Consider the following 17,898-nt stretch of genomic DNA (forward strand, 5'->3'; position numbering starts at 1 on the left):
ATGCTTAAGGGGTATGCCACATTGTAACACTTGAATTTGTCTAGAGAACTCTTTTGGCCTTGGACCACACTGAAAATGCTTTAGATTAAAAAAAAATTCAGATTCCAGATTTATAAAATTGCCTGTCCCCCCAAATACACACACATTCCCACACCCCTGTAGGAGTTGCTTACACACTCCTGATGTTACGGGTCTTCCTTGCCTCCTTTGTGTGAAACAGTTCAAACTGTTTGTCCCTGTGTGTGTGACCCCTTGTGATCTAGCTCAGCTTACTGTTTTAGCTGCTGCTCCAGCCTTTCTGTTTTCTTTCTTTGTCCCTTCTTCACCAAATCCCCTCCACAGATACCCTTCCCTGCACAGGCCTCCCTGTGTTTTCTCGTAATCAGCCCAGCAAGTCCTACGCAGACTTAATGACTAGCCTAAGCTTCACCTCCCATGAGGCCCTTGTTGACCCGAGAAACAGTGTCAGCTCCTGTTTCTGTGCCCCAGCAGCACTTGGTTTATCCCTCTTTCGACATTTTATATTCATACACTTGTCCATTCATTTTTTCCCTCATCCATGGGCTCATTACTTTTGGTCATTATTGTGAGGGAGCATTGACTGTGTGCCAGACCTTCGTTAAATGCCAAGAATAGGAAAATGACTAAAGGTGTGGATCTGAGCCTTAAAGATCTCACAGACCCACAAGGTTGACGGCCACATAGACATATCATTCCTTTGCAGCGAGTGAGGGGGGTTTATTTGTCCTGGGGACCGAAGTGCTCCCTGCAGGAATGTGAAGAGGTGTGGGCCAGGGGAGGGCAGACTTCCCGGCAAGGGACTTGACGTCTTGATGGAAAATTAACCTGCTCATCTGTCTCCCTGCTGGAAGGGGGCTCCTTGAGGGCATGGAGGGGAGAATGTTTATTTCCATCTTCAGTGCCTGGCACATGGGTGGGAAGATATTGGGGGGGTTAATAAATCTTTTACCATATTAAATTAAAACAGATAACAAACGGCAAACAAATCATTTCCCTTTGTGATTCTTCCCTGTTTTGTTTCAATGAATTTAAGGCAGCTTACAAAGCTATAAAAGAGCATAAATTAAAAAGTGGGGAAAAGAAGGAAGAAAAAGAAGGGGATTGAGGTAGGGACCTAACGTGGATTTGGCAGTGAAACCAGACTTGACAACTACGTAACCCCCATGCTTTCTCTGAGGGGCCTGCCAGTGGGGCCCAGTGCTCTGGCAGCGAGTAAGCCTAGTTGGGTGAACACAAGGTGAAAAACACGTGGTGTTTTGCTGGTTATTAAACTTCCCTTTGGGACCTTTGTAAAGAGCAATCTGTGTGATGTGATGAGGGACAAACTTAACCTCTTGGAGTACATACAGTGACAATTCATGGGACATTTCTGAGTATGCTCATGGAGTCACGTAAAAGCATAATTCAATACGAGCAGTTTATTTAGATCTCCTGGAATACACTTCTCTAAGATAACTCTGAAATAAACAGGTTAGTTCTACCTGCTGTTTTATCTTGTCCCTCTTTTATCCAGTATCCTAATGCCATGTGCCACTGCCCTCTGTCCTAGAGGTCACACAAGTTCTATTTCTCCTCCCAAGGAGTTTTACGATCATGTGTTGGGACTCAAAAGATAATTCTGTATGGTATGGGATCAGGATCTCGACGGTCAGACCCATTAGAAGTGGGTATTTAAAATAAGATAGAGCAGATCAATGCCCACACAAAAATGTGATATACTGATTTGTGACAGTTGAGAGGATGGAAAGGAACAAAATTAGTTGCATGCATTGTGTTCTTGGTCGCCCTAAGTTGGCAGCAAAGAGGAGTCTTTTCCTTCTGGGCATGTTGTATCCTAGATTTTGCATCCTCTGATCTGGCGCTGATGGTATCCACATGGATCCGTTGGCTCTTTCAGGAGCATTTGAATGCCAGGGTACCTAGTCAGAGAACCAGAGCAGAGCTTGGACTTGACAGTTCTGCACTTTCAAATGCCATCTTCTTTCAGTTTTCCTTCTTGATTGGCTTATGACCCAGTCAGAAGAGAACTGTGCACCCACCTGTTGCTTTGGTCCCTCAGTATGCTGTGGTAATCCACGACCGGAATGGGAGAGGTGTCCTAAGTCACAGAAGCTGGAAAAGGCAGCCCAGGACCATGTCTCTATGTAGGGTGGGGAGGGCCACTCCCGATGCCGCAGAGTTAGGATTCCTAATAGCCGAAGGAGCTGCATCTGGGCAGGTCAGCGGCTGGGGCTCGGAGTCCGTCCAGAGCCAACATATCCTTAAACTGGCTGGCAACGGACTGGGAAACATTGAATGAGTCTCCATCAGCTTTCGTAAGAAGGGTGATACCCCAGGCATGACCTATAGACTTGCCCCCCAGGGACCAGCACCTTGTTTGCATGAGGCCCATTTGTAGGCATTCCCTCTGGCCTGAGGCTGAGATGGACCCTTCTGAAATGCTTGTCTTAGGGTTTGACTGAATACAGCGTCTGTATTTATCTGGTGTGTTGATCTCTTTTAAAATGTGAACTATCTACTTTTGATTTGCAGTTTGTACTCATTATCACTTAAAACGCTGAGGTATCTGCTAGTCTGATGGTGACTCTTACAAACTAAGGAAGTCACATTACCCATAACTTAGTGAGTAAAGAGCTTTAGTTTCCTGTTTTTTGTTTTCTTTGTTTTTAGTAAACATGAGGATTGGTGAGTCGGCCCTAAATGTATGTTCCCTCTTCAGGTCTGTCGGAATTGAGTTTGTTGCGGGGTTTTCTTTGACTGTTGCTCCTGGGAAAGGGCTTATACGCTTTCCTTTTAAAATGCTTAGTGACAGCTACTGCTAAGTCTTGTGATGTGTTCCCCACCCCCCTTAGAGCATTAGAGAAGCTTCTGTTTCTGGCTTTGAAATGTGTTTCCTAAAGTTAAATAGCCCACCTTCCAGGGGTCTGTGACTTAGGCTGTGAGCCGTGTCATCCAGCTCACGCTCACCTCGTAGGTGCACTGTCTGGTTACGAGCCTTTACTTGGAATGGTCAGGTGGCAGAGGCTGCCTGGACCTGAGTTCATGGCCTTGTCTTTTTGAAGGAGCCTGCTGATGAAGGAGAGCAGTGATTAGCTTGCCCAGTGGTGGTGAAGGGGAAAGGAAGAGGCAGGAATTTCTGTTCTCAGTGGCTAACAGAGTCATTAAGGGGATGGGGAAGGTGATTCCCTTCAAGGCTGGTAATACAGAACTGCATAGCATGAAATCAATCAGAGTCTTTCTTGAGCTGTGACCTGGGCAAGTACTTAGGGCCGATGGAGCGGAGAATTAATCAGGGAATCTCAGGAGGGTAATGCTAAGTCCTCTGATGGGGGTGTTCAGCATCAGGGTCTTGCTGAAGAGGTATTGGCTTGTTGATGGATCCTGTTGATATCGAAGTGATTTTTGAAAATGAGAAGGAGTAATTATCTGCTCCTTCCTGCTGAAATTAGAGGGAACCTATTGGCAACTGGAGTGTGTGACACTGAGGCTCACCAGCTGCTACTGGCTACACACAGATGTGGCCTCAGTTCTCAGTGTCAGTGTTCCCTGAAAGTTCTGCTTTCTCTCTGAAATGACTTTACACTCTGCAGTTCCATCTCTCTGGAGGCTGCCTTCAGACTCCAGACTGACCACCCTCACCTGTGTTTCTCAGGCCACTTGTTAGCAAGTTGGGCTAGTGTCTGAAATGGTAGGAAAATAATAACTTGCCCCATTTACATATGCAAAAGTGATTAACCATCTTTAATGCATGGCATTCCTCCCAAGTACCCAAGGAGGTGAGTCAGTATCATCACTATTCATTAGGAATGAATTAGACGGAGCTTGATGGTGTCAGTCACGGACAGAGCTGAGAACTCCGCCCTGTTTACATTCTCTCCCTTAGGAACCCAGCCTCCAGCTCAGTCTAGCGAGAGTGTAGTTCGAGGCTGATTGTTCCATGGAATTTACATTCTATCTGGAGCAGGGTCTCTGTTAAGTATATATGACTTTGGTCAACTTATTTAAGCCTCTGAACCTCATCAGGTGGAAATAATACCCAAGTGCAGTTATTAAATAAGACCCTGCAGGTGAAAGCTTCCAGAGTTGGGCTTGAAACCTGGTTCAGTGGGAGAAGGCTGAATTTGGATTTGCAGTACCAGTTCTCTTTGGAAGTAAAGCACCTTTTCCCCCTAATCTTTTTATTGAAGAGTAGCTTTTCTCTTTTGAGAAAAATGTGGGCATTCACTAAGATCACAGTGACCTTCAAGCCATCAAATACTTGGTTGAGTTGTCTACGACAAATACCATTCCAACTATGTGATTTTCTTTTTTTAAACCCATCACCTCTTTCCGCATTCCCCTGAACTCTTACTCATGTGTGTGTGTGTGTGTGTGTGTGTGTGTGTGTGTGTGTGTATGCTTTCCTCTATGTGCCACTCCCTATATGTTGCCTTTTTCATTCACTAATTCACTCAAATTTGCTTTGCTACCATTTTTTAGCCTTGTCAAATTTCTTCCTTGGCCACCTCGTTGGCTTCCAGTCTCTACACCTTTGCTACTTTGCCTCCTTTATAGCTTTTCTTACAGCTGTCACCTTCTGGTTCTCATCTTCTCCAGTGGCAAGTGAAAAGAGAAAGAGAGAAGGTAAAATACTGCATCTCAAATATTACCGTCCCACTCAAAATAAGGATTGTGTGTGGTAGAAGAAGACCCAATTACATTTGGTTTTTTAACATAGAAAGACTCTTGGTTGTCAGTAATCATGATTAATAAATAAGGAATTGGATCAGACAGCCAGCTCTTGGTTATACAAGCTGTGCCTGGCATAAGTCTGTCCTCTCACATCTTCCTGATTTGGTGATTTCCTCTGGGGCTCTTATTGGTCATTAAAATCTTGGCCAGGGTCAGGGTGAGGAACGGGAAGTCTGCCCCTTCTCATGGAAAGCTTGAGTGATAGGTTCAGTCACGTTATTGAAAAATGTCTGTGCCATTTGGCTGTTGGCTCATTCTTCTTTTCTTTGAATATTTTATTATGCCAGGTACTGTGCTGGCACGGGGGATACTGTGGTGATGGGAGCAGTTCCTGCTCTGAGGGACGTTGGGGTGTGGATGTGGGGAGCGATAATAAACCAACGTAAACTGAATTCTATGATAGGTAGTCTATGGGAGCACAAGGTGATGAATGATGAATTTGGTCTCCTTCATTGTTAATGGTGGAATCTAGATAGATGGAGAGCTGCAAGTACTGTGTGGTCCTGGGCTACTCAGGTCGAGACAAGAGTCCTGATGTCCAGTCCAGTTCTTTTCTTATTGCCTCATAGAGTACAAAGACATTGGCTAAAATAAGCTGTATGGATTCTTTTTTTTGAGATGCTCACGTTCAGTGACATTTCATTAATCCTGAGGATTAGTTATAATTAACCCTTTTATTTAAGAGCTTTTAAATCACCCGTAAGTGGGTGAGATGCTTACATTATGAGACCCACAGGAATTAAGATGAAGGGAGCAGCCGACTCCTGTGTCCTATGTCCTACCCCTTGTGCATACGCCCCTAGAATAGAGTTGGTGTCAGAAGCATCTGCATTTGGCTAGCTAACCTACTCCGTTCTTCCCCTAGACTTTTTTATTAAAATACATGTTTGTTAAATATATATATGTGTGTGTGTGTGTGTGTGTGTATGATGTCATTCCAGTGTGCTCACTTACCCTTCTTGAAGTTGTCAGAGGGTAACTGTGAAAAAGGATGAACCATTTAGGGAATATGGCCATTGGGGCAGGTAGCAGAAATAGTTGCATTACTGGTAACACCTATTTTTGGAGTTTGTTCTAGTGTGGCTGGGAAGAGTTTCGGGGGAAAAGGAGCTTTTAGAAAAGTGTTAATGATGGAAACTGAGGCACCTGGGGGCTACACAGTATGTTTTCAACAAACAAGAATTCCCTTCTCTTTTTCTTTCTAGGCATTCATTTAGATTTAGGATTATTCCTCTGAACCAGAAGAGTATGAAAACTATTGAACGTGTGCATTAGAAATAAAAGTGTTTGTTACCAATTTAAAATTTCCATTTAGGCGCCTGAAGATCTTAAGGAAGACTGATTCTTGAAGTTTATTTCCCAGAGGGAACCATTAGGGACGCTCCTTCCTTTCTTTTCCATCCCATTGTCAGTAGGTGTTTGGGCATCACAAGGTCCATACCACTGTCTAGAGATGATGGACTTGAAAACAAGTCTGGTTTTACAGATGACAGGGCAGCTTCACTCACTGTCTCACCAGATCTTTATGGCAACCTGATAGGGTAGAGTCCCTCTACCCCTTAATGATTCTTCTGTGTTGGAATTGCATTTAATTTATTATTTTCATTGTATAAATTAAAACCTGAGCTTCCAGAGATTAACTGATTTAGCCTGGGCTGCCTGGCTAATGGGTGAGCCAGATTTGGAACCCAGATCAATTTGAGTCTTCGTATCACAGCCCTCTCCCCCACCCCCCAATACTGTGTTCTTCTTCACTTACTGAAGTAAGTGAAAGTTGAGCCCCTTGCTCCAAGGCTGTATGAGGAGGTGAAGACATCAGCTCTGCAGGCACAGGTACGCTGTGCGTCACTCAGTTGATTAGATCTTGTTGGTAATGAGCAGGTGCTTGTTACTGCACGTTCAGAAGGCAGGTAGATTGGGTGGTGGTTAACTAATTCCATACATTTTTAGGATACTCCTGATGTGTGGCTGATGCACTCACAGCCACTGGATACAAGGTTGGTTTCCAGGATGAGGTGGATTTTGATCTGGTCTGGAAGGAAACTGAGGGATGGAATGCCAGAATGGTTATTTTGGTATCCAGTACGAGGAGCTTTTCTCAGCTAGCCCCAGTCTTGTGATCGGAATCTCTCTGCCCATACAGGGCCTCATCTTACAATTAGGTTGTAAAACCAAAGGCCTGTATAAGTCTGTGGATTATGTATCTGGTAGCTTCTGGGGCTGTGTCATGGCCCTCGTCCAGGGTAGGTAATTCCATCCTACTGAGCTCCAGTTGACCAAATTGCAAGAGCCTGGACACGGAGTTCTTCCCTTTGCAGTAAATGAATAAAAGCATGTGAACGTTTAGAACAGCGCTTGTGCCTCTGGAGTGGACAGATCAGTTAAGGCTAGCTAATACTGCATTCCCCAAACAGCCAGGGACTCTCGGCTTTAGAGGTAAATTGAAGGGGTTGTCTGCACGGCTCTGCTGCCTGTCTTATAAGGCAGTCTAACCCTTGTTGAACAGTTCACCTAGCAGGAAATCTTTCCTTATGTTGAGCCAGAATCTCCTTTGGAACTTCCCACAGAACAGGTCTAACCCCCTCCCCGTGTGTAATACCTTTAGAGGTTGTTCAGTGTCTGGGGACACTAAGGTTAGCAATCTTGATTCAGAAAGAAAGATCTTACCAGTTTTGGGCTATTGGCTAAGGCTAAAAATAATGGAATTTAGTAGAATTAATATAAATTTCTGATTTTAGCTCCTAAACCGATTGCTGAAGAGATGGAATTCAGGAACAGCACTTGGAGTGTGGGGGCTTAGAGGTTTTATGGATTGTAGGTCTACCTCTGAGTGTCATTTATTGAAGATTGTGGGCAAATTGGGCTGAGCTGATGGGTGGTGTGAATTGTGTCTAGTCTGGAACACAGTCAGGAGACTGAGAGCTGCTTTTGTCATATATAAATGGGTGTCTTGGGGGAGACTTGCTTTCCGAAGGGGTGGATAGAACCTCAAGGGACAGACAGGTAGAACTTAACCAGGTGAGTTTTAGCTTAATAGATGGAATAATTTCAGCATGTGGTGGAAAGAAAACAGAGAAGGTGGTGTTGGGGAGGTGGTGGGTTCCTTGTCACTGGTGATGTTCAGGCAGACATTGACAAATAGATGAGAGATGTCAGAGGGGACTTCAGGCATTGGATTAGAAGGTGTTGTGTTTGGGTCTGGAGGCTCTGAGGCTTTCAGTTATATGGTGATGTCCTTTTTAGTCAAATAAAGATCCCCTGGTCCCCTGGATTCCACTCCTCTACCATAGTGGTCGAGCGCTGGCCCCACCCACAGTTTAATCTTAAAATGTGCCTCCCTGGAGCGAATTCATGCTGCTTTGAGCTGCCCAGAGCTAAGGACTGGCCTGTGGTTGTTTTTTTTTTCCCCCTGGTATGTGTCTGTTTTTGTTTGTTTTGTTTTGTTTTGGGGTCAGGGCAGAGGGAGATGGTGGGTGGCTAGTCACTGCTCAGGGAATTCACTCGTATTCTCGTAATTTCAGTAATAAACTGCTTCAGAGCTAGAACAGACTCTAGGGTAGCATACAGTTCAGCTTGAATTTTATAAGATGCTTAGATCCCAACCAAAAAATGAATCCAATAATTTGAGAATTCAAAAGGCCCACACTGCAGAGTTCATCTGAAGGGCAATCACAAAACCCTTTCTTGTGGCATAATTTATACCTTCAACATTCAGCGGTTTTTAAAGTCCTGTGTCAGTGTACATGTGTTGGTAAGAAGTAGTAAATATTTTGCTGACAAGTTCTTTGAAAGATGGATCAGTGGCAGTATTTAAAGGCAGACAACCTGGGGGTTTCTTTTATCCAGGTGCTGCCAAATCTAAAAAAGCTGTCAGGGTACAGAGCCAAAAGCACCCACTGGTTTGTGTAATGTTCCTGCGCCTCAGAGTTTCTGCACCTGGAGTCTGTTGATGTACGCAGGTGGGGGAGGGCGGGAAAAGGGATTCAGCTGGGAGAGAGAGGGAAAGAAGGCCGGGTGCTTGCTTTCAGGGGTGACTGCCCTGGAATACAGAGTAGTGCCTGGTACCTAGTGGGGCCGCCCACATCTGCTTCCCTCCTGGCTGCCTCTGTTGAAAGGTCCCGTGGACTTGAGGTGGCAGAAGGGGCTGGAATGGAGAACACACTAAACCCTCCCCACTCGGACCCTGTGCCTCCCCTCTTCCATCAGTCTCTGGGAGCAATTCTTATCCCCCTTTTGGGGGAGTCTTTTCATGAATGATCTGATGCCTTTTCAACAAAGGAATATCGACACGTTAGTGGGCAGACAGCAGGGGGACTGGATTAGATCATTTTCACATTGGTGTTTGTGCCAGTTTGACATTTGTTTGGAAAGCTTATCCTTTCATGACCATAGGTTACATGCATAATTTAAGGGGAATAAATCTTTGAGAAAGATTTCTTTTGGCTCTGTAATTGTCAGTGCTTCAGAAAAATAAATGAAAGCCTCCCGCACAGTTTTCATGTGATCAGGAATTCCCAGGAGGCTACCAGATGAAGTGCCCCACGTGGCTGTAAAACATTTCTGCAAATGTGCTGGCCACTTGTGGTGGTGGTTGCTGGGAAAGCAGGAGTGGGGACAACTTGGTCCCTCCTTCAAGGCCACAGTCTAGGAGCTGAGAGTGGCAAAGTGCCCTGACTGTACAGGGTAGAAAGCCCTACTGATCAAATGCTATAGAATAGCCGGTCTAGGTCATCTGGCATTGCTGTCTGTAGAATGAGTATTTGTGATAACAAAATAACCTCCTTCCCTCCGTCCTCCATTCTGCCAGCATCCTGCATCTTGGTGACCCCAGTGACAAACAGTGGAATGGTTTGACATTTCACAGTTATCATACCAGTTGCCACAGTGAGGCAGACATCTTTTGCTTTACTTTATTTTCTTTTAAGCAACTTGTTCTGCTCTGCAGATTTGATTATCATCGAGCAAAGTGCTCCTGGTAGATAGTAGATACTTAGTAAATGGTTTGGCATGATTCACTGTGAACTTGCAACTCAGAGTGAGTACAATTCACAGATGAAAATTTCCTGTCATCTGTGAAGATTATCCAGCTTCTGCCTGCCATTGCATTTCTGTATGAGTGCCTAATGTGATACAAAATGAACAAAAGCCACTTGGATCTCCAAAGTTCCATATTCTCTCCTAGGAGTTATTCTCCAAGCAAAGCTGGCCATTGGAGAATGTGCAGCAGAACCACCAAGAGCAGTCTGTTGATGGTTCCCTCATCCTCACCATAGTATTCTTTGATTTCTCTCTCAGGTTTATTTTCTTGAAAAGGCTCCAGGCTTCGGCTTGGAAAATCCAACCGCCAAAATTGAGCCCAGCAGCTGGAGCGGCAGTGAGAGCCCTGCCGAAAACATGGAAAGGATGAGTGACTCTGCAGATAAGCCCATTGACAATGATGCGGAAGGGGTCTGGAGCCCCGACATTGAGCAGAGCTTTCAGGAAGCCCTGGCTATCTATCCGCCATGTGGGAGGAGGAAAATCATCTTATCGGATGAAGGCAAGATGTATGGTAAGTGATCTGAAATGCCTCTGCGAAATGCTGCAGCCTGCTTTTGTGGGAAGGGATCGCTGTAGCTAGCCTTCTGCTGAGACCCACTCCTTGTATTGGATTGAATGATCTTTGTAGAATTTTAGTTGGCCAGCCAAGGGATGAAATCTCAACTGAAGAGGAGAATCAATAAAGGAAATCATTCCCTGGGGCTGCTGCTTCTCGGTGGTCAGCAGTGTTACAGCAGAAGCTCCCAAGGGCCTGGTAGGAGCAGAGGCAGTTGCAGTGGCATATGCAGACGCCAGCTGTGGGGACCAGTTCTCCTGAGTGTACGCCCCGTCTGAAAGAAGTGCTGCTGCTGAGCTCCAGATAACTAACTGGAGCCACGTAGAAGTGGAGTCTGGTGCTGCCGTATCCGGCAAGCTAGATGTTTAGGTATGAAATCTACTCATTTTTAAAAGCCAGCACTTTTTTTTTTTTAAATGCAAACCTGTATAGGCCAAATAAAACATTCCCCTGGACTCGATCTGACCTTGAACCACCAGTTTGCTGCTGTGTTGCTAGTTTGCATTTGAGTGGCCAGGCAAGGCACTGACCCCCAAGCTGCTCTCACCAGTCTCCCCTTCTACATGAGGACCCTGCACAGTGTGTTTTGAACTCCAAAAGGGCAAGACCGGTTGACCAGAGGGCTGCGGATGCCAAAGGTGGCAGCACGCACCCCTCCACTAATCTGCAGCTGGTACACTGGGTTGGGACTTTCCCTACACCTTCCCTAAAGGCTTCCAGCTGCTGACCTGTCCTGTTTGGCTGCTTCCCTTTTGGGAAGCAGATGGCAGGTGGTTTCGTGTTCATTCTGCTTGTCTAATTGGGCACGTTGAGTTGACAGAGTTTGCACTGTGGCTGAGTCTAAAGAGATGCAAACAAATAACCTAAACTCAAAGAGAACCGGCTCAGCAGCCTACCGGAGGTTGTTAACTTATCATGGGAGTGATGTATTTCTAAATAATATGAAAGCTTTTCCATGATAGGGTGTTGTACCTTTAATACAGCGCCTCCACCATCAGGAGGAGGCTGCAGCACAAACTAGCACACACTGCCGAGGAGAAAGCAGATGGTGGTGCAGCTGCCACCAGCTGTGCCCCCCGCCCTGCCCTCCCCGTCTCCAGCTTGGATGATGTAATGGAAACAAGGGAAATTTTGCTTTCTGCAGCGTTAGAGTCTCTGTCTCTTGGCCAATTGGTGTCACACACACAGGGGAGAGAGAGAACCCAAACCTTCAGTATTTGTTTTATGCTCTCATGTGATCCTTTGCAGCCAGAGAAGCCTCCTCATGTCTGGTGAAATGGACTCAGGATGAAAAATCTCAGCTGCCCAGAGCAGAAAGTTTCAGGGCCTGCGTCTTTCCTCTGCTGCCCTTCCCCAGCCTGGCTGTTTGCTTTCAGGGTCTTGTTTCATCCCTAAAAATGCACCTTCCCTATTTTAAAGGCAGAGAAAAGCACTTCAATCTTTGAAGCCGATTTGTTAGGAGTAGTGACTTTGGGCCACTCTTCCTTGTACAACCCCCGTCTGTTTACCCAGAAATTGTTTCCATCGAAAATACTGGCCTAGTGTTGGACATGCTGGTTGAAAACAAGTACTGGCTTTCATTTCTCACTGGGACTACTGGGGAAGGCACTGTCCCTTTAGGAACCAGGTTTTTTGAGCTAAGAATAAGAACATAGTTCAAAAGGGAAATTAATTTTTTTAAACTCAGGTTTTGTTTTTTCTCTCCATTGATTTTACTTTTTAGGTAGCAGCCATGGTAGATTGAACCAATTTGCCTTTAACTCCATTATAAAAATAGTGTTTTGTGTGTGTGAAAATGATTGTGTCAGAGCTCTTGTTGGTAACGGGGGTCCGAGGCAGTAGGCTAGGAAAGAGAACTGCAAGAAGCTCTGGGTTTGAGTTGTCCACCAGTAAACTTGAACGGTCCTACGCTTGGTCTGTGTCTCAGTTTTCTCTCCTGTGAAAAAAAACAGGATAAAGTAGATGAAGTTTGTAGCTCTTGGAATGTATACATGTTATGAAGCTGAGGTTTTTGTGGCTTGTACCTGGGTATGAGGGATCACATTTGTCTGTTGACAAATGTGGTGCTGGTTGTGGAGCCATCTTTTTTTTTTTATTAAAGTACAGTCGGTTACAGTGTGTCAATCTCGGGGGTACAGCACAATGTCCCAGTCATACATATACATACGTATATTCGTTGTCATATTCTTTTTTCATTAAAGGTTATTATAAGAAGGCCCATCTTATTTTGTAGTTGGCTTTATTCCTTTGATAACTATGTAAGTTTAAAAAGTGAAAGAGCTAATCTGTTCTTAGAAACTAATAAGTGCATATATGTAAACTTAAAAAATATGCAGTATACTGTGTATGTGTATTTACATGCAATATAATGTGTATGTGCAGTCGAACTGTAATAATTCTACCTAATAAAACTGAAAAAGGAGGAGAAAAATGAAACACAATACCATTTACAATTTTAAAAAAAGATAGAAAAAAAAAAAAGAGCCCATTTTTAATACTGAGAGTTACCGGGGTTTGAGGGCTTCCTGAGAGCACATGTTCTTGACGTATGGATTCTTTTGTTTCCTCAAATCAGCATTCCTGACTGTGTTAGTGACCAGCTTGTTTTAAAATGGGGCAATCCTTTTGAGCAAGCAGCATTAGGAGTTACAGTGCAAGATCTTGTGTCTGACTTGGGGTGCAGGAGGTGTGTTTCCTGCAGTGCTCCTGAAGCCACCTCCATCTCCAGGCAGCTGCCTTGGGGAGAAAACATCCCTTTCCGCTCCCTCTCTTTGGCCACTGTGGAGGAGCTGTGCTGCTGCTGCTGCTGCTGCGGAAGGGAAACGTGGTGGTTATCAGGACTATGGGAGATGGAGACTGGACCCCCTAAGAAGTATTGCCCCAGGTGCCCGGGAGGCACCTGTCACCTGCTGGTAACTCTGAGGAGGATGGAAGGTTGATTTGGGAACCCCTCCAGTGAGGCCCTGCCACTCGGGGGCTGAGTCATGTGAGCAGTATGGGGCCAGAGCTACTGTTCCTCGGCTTCTGGCCTGTTCCCCGTTTTATCACGCGTGAATCAGGACACAAACCAGACCAGGAGTCAGATTTCTGAAGGTCCTAAGAGCATACTTTTTCTCTTAAGTATTTAGAAAATGAAAACATTGAAAGCATTTTTGGATTCCTTGGAGTAAAATCAAAATAATTTAAAGCCTTTTAGTGAAATACCAAGTGTTTTTGACTTGAGGGGGTTGTTCTGATATTTCTGAGCATCTGTAGAGTATTGTGATGTCACTAATTCTGAGCTTTTGGAGAAGCAAGGTCAAGTGCAGCACTGATTTACTTTGGTAATGAAATCTCCTCTGTGGTTGGCAGTGGGGCAGATGCAATCTTATAGAGGGGAAAAAGGGAAGGCTTTCTTTATGATGAGGTTTGAGCGTTTAGAAGAGATGGCTTAATTTTCCCTCTGCTCCCTGGGTCTGCGGGGAAGCTGAGCCTTTATGTGGTTGGTCTCCATGTGGACAGATTACTTCTGCCTGGGGCACCCTCTGGGTAGACAGTTGTTCTCGGGGTGATGAGAAGGAGGGCAGCCCTTCTTTGGCTGCTCCTGAGAGCTTGCACACTCACTCCCTCTCTTTCTCTGTGTTTGCTTTTTCCTTGCTCTTTCTTAGTTTTACGTCGCTGTGTGTCTCTTGCTCCGGCAGATAGTTGTGGAGGCGATAGCAGGAGGACAGGTTGGCAGAGAGGTCCTTGATCAGCACAGCTGTCTGGAGGTGAATTTCATGGGAGCAGGCCACAGCTCTAAACCAGACAGAACAAAACAGTGAGCTGTGGGAGTGTCTGCATGTGTCTCTGTCGCACCTGAAAACCCTCATCTGGCTGTGTGGTCAGGTAGCCCCCATAGTCAAATTAGGGACAGGCGCTAACACTCACTGACTGCTTGCTTTAGAGACAAGCAAGTGTAGCACCTAAAATTTTGTCCTTCGGAATTGATGTGAAGCCTGGCCCTGCCCCTTCGAGACATCAGCCTCTGAGCAAGTTCCTTTTTTCTTCTCTGTGCCTCCATTTGCTCAACTGCAAAAGAGATTTAAGTAGGTCTTAATTCATGGGATCATTGTAAGAATTACATGAATTAATTGTGGTCTGGGATCCCTGTACCACATGTGAACGGTGTCTGGCATACAGGGAGGGCTGTATGAGTGCTTCTGAGCTAAAAGCAAGTACTGTCTGCTTAGAAACTAATAAGTGCATATATGTAAACTTAAAAAATATGCAGTATACTGTGTATGTGTATTTACATGCAATATAATGTGTATGTGCAGTCGAACTGTACAATTTCCACCTCACGCTCACAACCACTAAGGTGACCGTTGTGACCCCCGCTTGGTAGAGGGTGAGGCCGAGGCTAAGAGGGATAAGGTGGCCTGTGTGTGACCGGTATAAATGGTACAGCTGGACGGTTTGAAAACCAGGTCTGTCTGACTCCCAAACCTGGGCTCTTTCCACTGTGCTTTCATTCCTTCCTTGCTGGAGGTCATTGTGAGTTAATTCAACAAATCAGTGCTGCGCACCACCTGTCATTTAGCCCCGTACTAGGGGTTGTCAGGGATACAGCAGGGAACCAGACAGACATGGCCCCTGCCCTCATGGAGCCATCACAAGTTCACTGGCAGGAAGCACTGACCTGAGGTCAGGGCTGTGTGCCAGAGCTTTCTGGGAAGTCTGAGGGCCCTTTGAAGATGGTCACCTTCCACTTAGCCTTTTGAAGCCTGTTCTTGGCCACCGATCTTCAGGGCACCTGGCCCACTGCTGGCAGGAAGAAAGCTTCTCAAATATCGCAGTGGGGAGGATCCTAGATCACAAGGCTGGCGTTGATGGTGGCCAGAAAGATGTCTGGAAGATTCTGGTGCCCTGCAATCCTATAGGCATCTTGGGCAGAGTGACTGATGAACAATGACCTTCTCCTTTTAAGAGCAGATATCTTGAGGTTCCTTGCTTAGGACAGCTCCAAGGGTGCCTCCCTTCTTGCTGGGATGCCAGGCCTACTGAGGAACCCTGGACTGCTGAGTTGTGAGGACTAGAGAAGATGAGGAGGAAGGCATCTCTGGGCTAGTCCTCCCTGGCCAGTCTTCCCCACTTGCTGGCCTGAGTGCCCCAGCCAGGGGAGCACAGGAGTTGGACTTGCCTCTTTGCTTACTTCACAGAAGCCCAAGAAGTAAGAGGGAAGGGGCCATTTCAGTGAGGTGGAGGCAGAACTGACCAGGGGACGGCGGAAAGAGTGCACACAAGTGGGTGTAGTGTGTGCACACCAATCAGCGCAGGCAGAGACAAACTGGAGATCCCCAGTCTCCTCCTGGTCTGGAAAACAGGCCGAGGAAATGCAGGGTCATCCCTTTGTGAGACAGTGAACTCTCACAGCGTATCCACGAGGACCAGGAAGGGTGGGCTACATCAGCGGAGGCCCCAGGAGCCCTCATGCGGAACTGGCTGTGCAATCCGAGCCCTGTAGGATCTCCAGGCCTTGGGAAACTGAGCCTTAGGGCCTAAGTTGAGCTTGTTCTCAGCTCTCTATCTGAGCATCATGAGGCATCTTTGATTTCTTCCTGTCTGACCTGTGATTCAGGGTATTATTTCAAGTGAATTGGCTAGAAATGTGAAGCACAGGGAGCTGTGCCCTTAGAATAGGCTAGAAGCTCCATAAGGCAGGGGCCCCACCCTCTCTGTCTTGCTGCCAAACACAGATGTCAGTGATGTTTGTTGAACATATGCATATGTGAATTATTAAGACAAAGAAAGGTGAGTAAGTGAGCCTCTGAGCCCCAAGAGGAACGGACTGGAAAGGAAGAGAGAGCAGGAAAAAAAAAGAGAGAGAGAGAGAGAGTTTGGATATTTAACATAGACTGAGAGAGAAGAAAGGCTGGTTCTTGCTATGTTGATAAATGTTAGTTCAAGAAGTAGGAAGCGTTTCTACCCAAGTTGGCACCATAGCAGAATAAGGGTTAATTCTGGGATCCTCAGAACTGATGAGTAATGGAGGATTTTGAAATAGCTTTGTTCCTGTGAGAATATCAGAGCTGGCGTCATCAGGGTTTGGATTGGGAAGTTTACCATATGGGGGGGTCTGGCCTACAAAGGTTGATGCACAAGGTGTGAGCCCTTGTGCAAGCCCAGTGAAGAATAGCTAATTAGGATGGTTCAAGGATTGGTCATGAGGAAGGGGGAAAAAAAGAATGTTAAATTATTACCAGGTTGGGAGGTTATGCTTTCCAAGAGCTTTCTGTGGCAGTGGATGAGCTCTGGGATTCGGGAAGACATGGATTCATAAACCGTTCAGTGAGGGCCTGTCCTGTGCTTAAGACTGAATGGGGATAACAGACATAAAATAATTAAGATAGCTGACTGACCACTTACTGTGTGCTAGGCACTGTCGTTGCTTTAGACGTTTAGATATCTTGTCCTGTTTATTCCTAAGAACAACCTAATGATGAGGGTTACCGTGATTATCCCCATTTTACAGCTGAGGAAACTGGGGCCTACTGAGGTCAAGTTACTTGCTCCAGGACACAGCAGATCAGCAGTGGAGCTGACATTTGGAAGTCAGCTTAATACAACAAGCCAATGAATACAACTAACCAGAGGACCGATGTGGGAAGAAGTATATTCTGTGCTAGAGACGTACACAGCTTAGTGAAGGGCAGCAGAAAGTGTGATAATTTATGATTGGGGAATGCACATTCTGTAACTGAAAATACAAGAGACTGGAAGAGTCAGGGTCCGAGAGGCAGACCCATGTGAGCTAACTCTGAATGTGAAAAGGCCACTCTTTTTTTTCTTTTTAAACTTTGGATTATAGGCCCTTGAGAATCTATAGAAAGTTGTGGGTCTCCTCTCCAAAAAATGCGTATTTGTGTGTAGTTACAGAATTGTTACATATAATTTCTGTTGATTTCTGAAGCTGAGGTTCAGACTTGCTACTGTGAGGAAAGAGAGAAGGGAAGAGCATTCAGGCCTAAGGGAACAGCATCATAAAGGCACAGAGTCCTGAAAGGGCCCAGCTCGTGCTCTTAGAAATGAAGATGTATCCCCGGGGCATGGTGGACGGGCCTGGACACGTGGGACGGCACTGCCTGTGGGGGGTCTTGAGTGCAGCCCCACGGTGTCTGACACTCATCCTGGAGACAGAATCCGGGACATTTCTTCGGGAGAGATGATGTGACTCAGCCTGTGTTTGACAAAGCCAACTCTGGAGGCGTGGAGACAAGCTAGGTGGCTATTGCAGTAGGCCAGTGGGAGAGGATGAGCCTGAATCCCGTGGTACTGCCTGTGCTGGTGGAAAAGTTTCAGAGGTAGAATCAACAGGACTGGCCGACTGGATGTGGTTTGTGAAAGAGAAGGAGGAGATGAAGATGACTTCAGGGTTCTGGGTGATGGGGAGGACGGTGGGACTATTAAATGGATGGGGAGTGGAGACAAGAGAAGCAGGTTTGTAGAGAAGAGAGGAATGAGGAGTTGAGTTGTGTCATGTGCTGGAGATACCAGGCGGCCATTCAAATGAAGATGACCTGTGGGGGTTG

General features: G+C 45.9%; 1 protein-coding gene across 5 annotated transcripts in view; it reads left to right on the plus strand.

Annotated features, from left to right (window-relative positions):
* TEAD1 (TEA domain transcription factor 1) overlaps positions 1-17,898 on the plus strand; it is a 244,161-nt gene that overhangs the window by 70,298 nt on the left and 155,965 nt on the right. For all 5 annotated transcript variants that reach the window (XM_072969527.1, XM_072969526.1, XM_072969529.1 and 2 more), the window contains one exon: positions 10,048-10,303. In XM_072969527.1, coding sequence (XP_072825628.1) covers positions 10,147-10,303 — 157 coding nt within the window. In that variant the 5' untranslated portion in view covers positions 10,048-10,146. The remainder of the gene's footprint in view (positions 1-10,047; positions 10,304-17,898) is intronic.

Source organism: Vicugna pacos, chromosome 10 (assembly GCF_048564905.1).
Source record: "Vicugna pacos chromosome 10, VicPac4, whole genome shotgun sequence".
Lineage (NCBI taxonomy): Eukaryota > Metazoa > Chordata > Mammalia > Artiodactyla > Camelidae > Vicugna > Vicugna pacos.